This window comes from Nicotiana tomentosiformis, chromosome 1 (assembly GCF_000390325.3).
Source record: "Nicotiana tomentosiformis chromosome 1, ASM39032v3, whole genome shotgun sequence".
NCBI classification, from domain to species: domain Eukaryota; kingdom Viridiplantae; phylum Streptophyta; class Magnoliopsida; order Solanales; family Solanaceae; genus Nicotiana; species Nicotiana tomentosiformis.
In genome coordinates, this window is record NC_090812.1 from 69,326,939 (window position 1) to 69,336,772 (window position 9,834).

Sequence of the window (9,834 nt, forward strand, 5' to 3'; positions counted from 1 at the left end):
GAGCATTTGCACATCGCTCGGTAGTTTACAGGCGTGAGTAGCTCCGTATGAGGTATTTTGACTTGTGTGAATTGTCGGTTTCGGTTTTCAGATTAATCGGGACTAATTGGGAGAATGATTCTTAACTAGGGAGCTTTAAATTTGGAAGAGTTAACTAAGTTTGACTTTTAGAATTTGACCTCGGATTGGAATTTTGATGGTTCTGTTAGCTCCGTTGGGTGATTTTGGACTTAGGAGCGCGTCCGAATTGTGATATGGAGGTCCGTGGTTGAATTCGGCTCGAAATGGCAAAAGTTAAAATTTTGAAAAGTTTGACTGGGAATGGACTTTTTGATATCGGATTCGAATTATGATTCTGGGAATTGGAATAGCTTCGTTATGTTATTTAGGACTTGTGCGCAAAATTTGAAGTCATTCCGGATTGATTGCTATGTTTCGGCACGAGTTATTGAATTTGAAAGTTCAAAGTTCATAGATTTCGATTTGAGGTGCGATTCGTCGTTTCGATGTTGTTATGCATGATTTGAGGCCTCGAGTAGGTCCGTGTTATGTTATTGGACTTGTTGGTATATTCGGACGGAGTCCCGAGTGGCTCGGATGAGTTTTGGACGAGGTTCGGATCATTTTACTTCATGTTGCTATTGCTGGTTCTAGTGTGACCGCACCTGCGGCTGGTTTACGTAGATGCGATGGTCGCAAAAGCGACGAAGGGGTCGCAGGAGAGGAAATAGTGCTGGGTGAGGAAGACCGCAGAAGCAGAGATTTGGGCGCATATGCAGATGCGCAGGTATGAGGTGATGGTGGCTCGCACCTGCGATGTCGCAAAAGCGGAGATGTTGTCTGCAGGTGTGAGGGTCGAGTCCTCAACTGATTCCGCAGAAGCGGAGGTTATGTCGTAGAAGCGGCTAATGTGTTGCAGGTGCGAAAATGCTGGCAGAAGCTATAAATCGATATTTTGGTTCTTTCTTCATATTTTGAGATGTGGGACTCGGATTGAGGCAATTGTTGGAAAAATTTTCATCACAAGGATTGAGGTAAGTGTTCTCTACTCGATTTTGGTTATATTTCATGAATCTACCTTCGTTTTTGGTAATTGGATTGTGAATTTTAAATAGGAAATTGGGGCTTTTGGCCTAAAGTTTCATAATATGAATTTTTGAGTTTTGAACATCGAATTGGAGTAGGATTTGAGTGAAACTAGTATGGTTGGACTCGTAATTGAATGGGTTGTTGAATTTTATAAATTTTGTCGGGTTTTGAGGTGCGGGCCCGGGTTGGGCTTTTGGCCGATTTTGGGCTTTTGATTCAAGATTTGATCTTTTTCTATCGGAATTGGTTCCTTTAGCATTGTTTGATGTATTTGAGTTGTTTTTGGTTAGTTTTGAGCTGTTCGGAGGTCGGAACACGCGGGATGGCATCTTTGGAGCATCGTTTGGCTTGCTCGACATTGGTATTGGCTTGTTCGAGGTAACTCTTCTAATCTTAGTACTGAGGGTATGAAACCCCGAAATACGTGGTATGTGATTGGTATTGAGGTAACGCACATGTTATGTGACGGGCGTGTGGGCGTGCACTATGTTAATTGAGACTCTGTTGTTCCTATGGCACTGTATAGTGGTCCAACTTTGTTGACATCCGTGTTTTCACCATGTGATAAAGTAGTTAAGCTGTCAATCATGCTAGATATCATGTTTAGGCATTATGCCGATATTGTTTGGACCCATAGTGATCGTTTCTTACTGTCATCTCACTGATTTTATTGATATTTCATACTCAGTCATATCCATACATTCATACCATATCTCAGCCTCAGATATTATTTATTGATACATCATATCATTGTTGTTTGGCTAGTTTCACGATATTGTGAGCCCGTGAGTGAGATTAGAGAGATTGATGACTGAGTGAGGCCGAGGGCCTGAGTGAGAGTGACATTTTGGGATCGGGCTGCACGCCGCAACATATTATATTGATTATATTTTATATGGATCGGGTTGCACGCCGCAACGAGCCTTAAGACTATATATATACATACGGATCGGGTTGCATGCCGCAACGAGCCTTATGGCTATTTATATATTATGGGATCGGGCTGCACGCCGCAGAGATATAGCGCTTGGGCTGAAGGAGCCCCTCCGGAGTCTGCACACCCCCAGTGAGTGCAGTCGACTATATATATGTGGATCGGATTGCACGCCGCAACGAACTTTATGGTCATATATGGATCGGGTTCCACGCCGCATCAGGTATTGTACATCGCTGAGTGATTGAGTGTGCTGAGCATAGTGAGAGAGAATGCGAGACAGTGAGATTGAGTACTCTTAGAGTGTGAGTACATGAGCTCATCATCGAGATGCATTGCATTTGACATGCGTACTTGAGATGCATGCATAGAGGTGCATTTTCTTCTGCTACCCAGTTTTGGGGACATTTGTGATTTTACCTGCATCTTGACATGTAGGCATAGAGAAGTACTTCCCTCATGCTATCTGAAAATGAAACATCTTACTATTTGTTGAAAGGAGTTTTGGAAAAAATCACATTTTTCAAACTTATTCGTATTTTGGCTTTTTCGGTAAAAGATTTGAATTTTCACTGAGATACTTGAAAAGAAATGCCTATTTTTCTGGAACTGTGAACAGACTGAGCCTTTTATTTCTGAGATACTCTTTTTTTACGCGTACTATGCTGTTATGAACTGTTGTGGAATATTGGTGTTGGACTCGACCTCTTTTTGTTAGCTCGTCACTACTTTCAACCTAAGGTTAGGTTTATTACTTATTGAGTACATGTGGTTGGTTGTACTCATACTACACTTCTGCACGCAGATGTTGGTTGCTGATATTGCTGTTTTCGATGGGAGCTGGATTGAAGATGTACCTGCATCCCGGTTGTAGCTGCCTCTTGTTCGTGATAGCCTTAGATCTATAAAACTTTGTTTATGTACTTTTCAAATAGACGATGTATTTATTTCATTTCTGCTTTGTAAACTCTATTCTTAGAAGCTTATGATTTGTACTACCAGTTCTTGGGTGAATGTATTAGATTCATATATTTCTTTACTTAATTGCTTTATTAATTGTTATTGGAATTTGTTAATGGTTAATTGGCTTACCTAGCGGGTTGGGTTAGGTGCCATCACAACTAGTCGGGTTTTGAGTCGTGACAGTAACATAATAGACAAAGAAATGTTTTCTTTTTAAGCTAACGCCGTTAAGATGAAGTTAGGACCGTTTGGCCATAGATGTTGCCAAAATTTATTTGGTTTTTTTTGGCAAATACCATACACATTTAGTCTACGTAAAGGTTAATGTGCAAAGTCCAATAAAATAGGGATTAAAATCGCAAAAAGCCAATAACTCAAGGATTAAAAATGCCATCTTCCCTTTTCGTAGCTTGTTTTTATTTTTATTGTTAAGATTGTTAAGATAGGGCGAGGGTTAGGGTTACCCCCAATCGCTTCAACTTAATTTTGCAGGAGATAGAAAAGGGAGGTTTTCTCAAAATCAATTGAGGAGAATGGCCGAATCGAAGTGGAATAACCTTCTAGGAGGAGAATTTGCGATACGGCCGTTATCAGGGGAGGAGGAGAAGTGGCAAAAACGTCGTTGGGAGCCACCGTTACGCGGAGGAGGATCTGTGACACGGCCGTTACCAGAGGAGGAGGAGAAGTGGCTAAAACGTCGCTGGGAGCCACCGTTACGCGGAGGAGGATCTATGACACGGCTGTTACCAGAGGAGAAGGAGAAGTGGCTAAAACATTGTTGGGAGACACTATTCGAATAAGGGGCTACAAACTGATGCAGGATCGATGATGATTGCGATAGAGAGGGCGGGGCGAGAAAAACTTGCAGGAGGATGCGTGAATACTGTGGTACTGGTTGATGGGAAAAAGATTGATTTGGAAAAGTTGATATCGAATCATGCGACAGAAACCACGATGTTGAATCGAGAAAAACTTGCAGATGAAGGATGGGTGAGTGTCACACCGGGTAAGAGGCAAAAATTTAGTCCGGAATCGGTGACCCGAAAAAATTCTGTTGACGGAGGAGGATTAGAATCTCTGTTTGTGCCCCTGGATAAGAAGAAAAAGCTTGAACTGGAATCGCAAATGCAGAAGCATAGGGAAGAACAAATTGCACAAGGTGGATGCCTCTCGGGGTGGCCTCTAAACCCCTATTGCACTTGTGATCCGTCAAGTTCATGCCATGAAAACAAAAGCCCGATTTTCAGTTTGCCCTATTGCGCTCTGGAGGAGCATTGCCCTGATTTTGAGCCAATTTGGCTCACATACTATTGCCAGAATCGTCAAACCCATGTTTGCTTCCTTTCACTTCTCCTGCAGCTTTTTTTTTTTTTATGTTCTCGCTTAGCTTATAGTATATATTTGGGTACTATTATGCTTTGATGGCTTCAATTCATATTGCTAACTGTATGTAAATTTCATTGCTAATCTCATGTCCTTAGGTCAATTTTCTTATCAAAGTTAACCCAACCCATTGTTGCTCGTTTCACTAATTTTGTTCCTAAATTGCAATCTCAAGTACTAACAAATCTGTTACTTGTATATTCAATTATGTATACTGGAGGCTGAGATGTTGATCCTGCGTCCCTAGGAATTGTTTCGGTTCCCCTTTGGCATCAAATCTTCGATCCCTGTATCGTGCCCGCTTTTCACTTTTAACTAATTGACTGCTCCGGCATGAGCTCAAATCTGATGTTTCATTATGAGCCCTCTTCTTTATCCCATTTTGGATAATTTTCATCCCTGTTTTGCTTTCTTGTTTGACAGAGTTTTGACTTGGATGTCCATCCCGGTCGGTCTTTAGGTGCTGGAATAGCACCATATAATTTCAAGAAGGATGCTGGGTTACTGATGGAACTAGCTAACCGTGCTATCCAGGAATATAATGAGAAAGAGTGCAATGTATGTAAACTGACTTTATTTTTTTCTGTGGCTTGGATTCTTCTGTAAGTGATACCTAATGACTCTCCTTGTAGGTTTTCAAGTACAAAGCTTTGAAGATTGAGAAGGTGAATCGTTCGGTGGTGACGATGTACTTTGAATATTGGATGACTGTGAAAGCCTTAAATCTCACCCTTGGTACTCCTATCGAAACTTTTCAAATCCATGCTGCTAAAGATCGCCGCAATGCTGATGATACAATTATCTATTGTTGCCGGCCTAAAGAAGAGGTAAATACCTAACGAGGTTTACTATTTGCCTCTTTCTTTTCCTTTTATTTTTTTGTCTCTGTATGTTGGGTGAAATAGGTCATTTATAAATGAATCTTTTATTTGTTATTGCGTTTCAAACACTATGTATTTTTCGAGAATCCCACAGAAAATATGCTTTACATGGCCCATGGGCGTGTATCTTATAACTTAGGAAATCGTTTTCTAGTGTTACCTTGAATAGGGGAACATGTTAACATGAAAATATTTTCCACCTAAAAAGTGTGAAAAATGACTTCCCTCAGTTGGAACACAAGTCATTTTTCTTTACAAATCTGAATTTTGTTTTTCCATATTACTTGTACTCAAAACACTGCCATGTGATTTGACAGGAGAGTCCGAAATTTCTTCGTGATATATTTCATGTTTGATATTGTTGATAGCGCATGTCTGGATAGAAGTATAAAAATGATTAAATATGATAACCGAAAGATATTTGAATTCTCGTATTCCCCTTATGTTCTTGGCGGCATGGACTAGCTTAAGTGGAAATTCCAATATCGTTAATGCTTGCATAAAATACAAAGTTGTGGTCTGGATCAGGATTTCGTGATAAGTTGGTCACCGTGTATATATTTTGACAATAGACTGAGAAAAACATTTACAAGTAGTCATTTTTTCTTGATTGGATATGATCCGTGGCGGATTTTCCTTAAGTTAAGGGGTGTCAAAAATTTATTTTTATGAATATATACTATATGTTGACTCCCCTTAGCTTCTTCGTATGTTTACTTCTTTATATTTTGACACCCCTTAGTGAAATTCCTAGCTCCGTCACTGGATATGATGGCATATGAATAGTGGGGAAGTCGAAGATAGGAGAATAAGTATGTTAATAAAATTGCAATATTCCTTTGCCGAAATTTATAAGCGTTAAATTTCAACCACAGTATGTGAATTCATCAGATGTTTTTACACCTATGGAACAATCTTTATCAAGAATTTACGTTAACTTGCGGGAGCTTGGGATAAGGATTTATTGGAATTAGATGAGGGGGTAATTGGGAAAAAGACAATTTACATATAAATACAACATCTAAAATTTCCGTTGGAAAAGCAATGTAACAATATTGTTTGTTAGCATTCAAGTTGTTTGTCTAAGGGTACACGACGGGTGTTTGCCTAACTGTCAAACCAGTAATTAGTAGCGTCTCATCAGCCATTGCAGATGCTTCATTCCCTTTTGCTTCATATATATAATATTTACATTCAAGAAGCTGATACTCTTGGCATTCATTTTGGCATCTAATTAGGTTTTCACATTTGACATTGCCTTTTTCTTCTTACATATACATGCATACTTAGATTGTTCAGAGCGGGTTCAGTTGAATCCATCATTTTCACTAGAGATTGTCCTACTGTGAACTCTTTTAGGGTCATTCTTTTCCTAGTCCTACTTGAGTTTTAGCACTATTAACATTTAACTTTCACTATCCTGCCCTGAATATTCCCACAAGAAGTCTGAAGTCCTACTTGAGTTTTAGCACTATTAACATTTAACTTTCACTATCCTACCCGAATATTCCCACAAGAAGTCCTACTTGAGTTTTAGCCCTATTAACTTTTAACTCTCGCTATCCTGCCCTGAATATTCCCACAAGAAAATTGAAAGTGCAACTAAGGTGAAGTTCAAGTTGTAAAAGTTTTAAATTATAAACTGTAGAGGCATAATTCATGCATCATTTTCATTTTTCCCCTTATGGTCTTGGCGGCATGGACTAACTTAAGTGGAAATCCCAATGTCGTTAATGCTTGCATAAAATACAAAGTTGTGGTTTGGATTAGGATTTTGTGATAAGTTATGGAATATAGAAGTGTCTGGAAAATGGTAATCATTGGCATTTGCATTCTGTGGACAATGCAGTTGTACTTGATAACTAGCTTTACTTTGGTTTGTTTCTTCGAACAAATTTACAGGCAACTGATGGTTTGGCGCCATACTGCCGATGTTTGTTTTGGCAAGCTGCGCGGAGAGGCGTGTCAGGGAGGAAAGGAAAAGGCACTTGAACTATAGCAATTTAAATTTGGATTGTTTGGGATTTCATCAATATATAATTGAAGTTATGTAAGTTTGGTCTTGGTTGAGATTTTATCATCTGTATTCTAAGTCTGACCTCTTTGTTAATTGAAATATTTGATATATTATCTATAGTTTTCTAAATTTAGTTTTTGGAGAACATCTTAATCTGTATTTATAAGCCCCCTACTTTGAGGAGTGATCTGACATTTTTGTTAATACAAGTATCTGATAATAATTAGTCGTTGCCGAATAGTCTTGAACGATCTTATATTAAAAGCTATAGTTGTAACTATTACTCCTATATATGTTGGGGAAAAACATATAACTAGGCAAATATTTAAAGAAAATTTGTAAAACAATAGCAACATTAGTTAATTACATTTACGGCACCTAAATGTTAATATATCATAATACCTTTCAAATAAATGTTCCTAAAATTCAGCCGGACAAGAATCAACCCCATTGCAAAACTATAGCAATTGTTCATATTTTTTCCCTCAGATTTTTTATCTTCTATAACTGATGCAATCCTTCCATTCTTTTTTGTCTTCCCTTTTCTAATGCCTTTCTTCATATTTTCTTTTTGTATATGCAAAATTCTTCTTTTCGTTTCCTTCTTTGGAGTTTAAATTTGGATAATAACCTATTATTTTAACATGTTATAATTTCGACCGGTGGTTCTTATATATTTTCTATTACAATGATATATGTGATAAATTATATAATAGTGGCATATATAAAGTATAAAATACACAACTTTAAAGATTATGTATGGTATATTTTGTTTGTTTACATGTATTATAATGTATATATATAATTTATATGTGGAATAAAATACACATAAAAAATATATATATGGCATATTGATGGACTATTTACATTATAAATTATCACACATATAGTATACTTGAAATTTATTAAAATATATTAAAGATATATTTTGAGTAAAAATAAAATTATACAACAAAAAAGTTTAAAACTTAAAGAAAATAAATACTAAAATTCCCATTGTGCAACCTCATTAAAGAGGGGCTTATTTTTGAGATATTCTTCTTTCAGAATCTTTGATATATATTTGGGTAAGTATTATTTATGGAACAAAAAAAATATATATGGCATATTGATGGAATATTTACATTATAAGTTATCACACATATAGCATACTTGAAATATATTATAGGTATATTTTGAGTAAAAATAAAATTATACAACAAAAAAGTTTAAAACTTAAAGAAAATAAAATACTAAAATTCCCATTGTGCAACCTCATTAAAGAGGGACCTATTTTTGAGATATTCTTCTTTCGGAATCTTTGATATATTTGGGTAAGTATTATTTATGGAAAAAAAAAAAATTATGGAAGAGAGAGGAAAAAGAAAATGTAGTAGAAATATATTGATGTAGGAGAGAATCCCTTAGTTAATGTACTTACCAAAGTGAAGGTACTAAAAAAGTAAAAAAATGTGCCATTTTTGGAATAAAAAAAGATTGCTATCATTTATGAGAATAATGTTTAAAAAGAGAGCAACCATGTAAAAATCTCTAATTAATTTGGTCACTTTAAATGATTCATTTTTTTGGTTCTCTTTTGTTTTATGTTCTAAAGAGGCTAATATTATTGTGGTTTTGTAGAATTAAGCTACTTGTATTTGCGAAATTTAGGTTTTCTTTTATAATTAACTTCGTGCCGTAATGACAGGAAACAATTAAATTATGATATAATCTTATTATAAATTTAGCCCGAGGAAAAAAATCATTTGACCTGACAATTATCAGTGTCACAGCCAGGCCAGAATACTACATAAGCTAACAACAGAACAAAGTTTGCTATTTATGGACACAACTTTTATGAGTGTCACAGCCAGACCCTAAGATCAGCAAATCTGCTGAAATCACTTGGTAAAAAACACCAAAATTATAAGGGAAAATTTCACATAACAACAACTGGGCTCCCTACTTTTCAATTTTATAGCTCACATTTTAATTTACAATCAACTAGTCCAAAAATAATAGACTAAGATTCAATATCCAATTCCAATAGGTTCTCGAAATTACTATTTAATTTTTAAAAAAGATTGCTCAAGCTTTTAAGTTAATTTTTGAATCAGTAACTGCGACTCAAATATTAGTTCAACAAACCAAATCCATTTGGGTGGTAAAAATTAGATTTTTAACAAGCTTAAATATGTGGGTTTAAATTTCGAATTTGATTTTGTGAGAAATTTGAAATGTGTGTTATTTAGACTTGTTAGAAATAGTATAAGGAGGTTGTATATAAAATTTGAAGTCATTTAATGGAGATTTGGACTGGTTTTGAACAAGAATTTCAACTGAAAATCGTGAAAGAAGTCCGTCTACAGATTGTATAAAGGTGTATAATAGTGTATAAGATGTGTTTATACACTCATATACACTATTATACAAGATTATACATAATTATATAAAAAAACTAACTTCGTCTTCTTCCTTGCGTCTTTTCTGAAATTTAACTCAAATCTACTCCAAATCACTTCAAATTTAAATTTTGAACTCCTTTTGATATTTTCAATCAATTGGAACAACACCTAATCCAAAAACTA

The 9,834-nt window shown here is 36.1% G+C and overlaps 1 protein-coding gene across 1 annotated transcript; it reads left to right on the forward strand.

Annotated features, from left to right (window-relative positions):
* The first annotated feature begins 3,436 nt into the window (after positions 1-3,436).
* LOC104105234 (uncharacterized) lies at positions 3,437-7,412 on the forward strand. The gene is made up of 4 exons (XM_070184445.1): positions 3,437-4,318; positions 4,793-4,927; positions 5,002-5,196; positions 7,153-7,412. Exons 1-4 carry the CDS (start codon positions 3,812-3,814, stop codon positions 7,240-7,242), a joined length of 927 nt encoding a protein of 308 aa, XP_070040546.1. The 5' UTR covers positions 3,437-3,811; the 3' UTR covers positions 7,243-7,412.
* Positions 7,413-9,834: the final 2,422 nt, after the last annotated feature.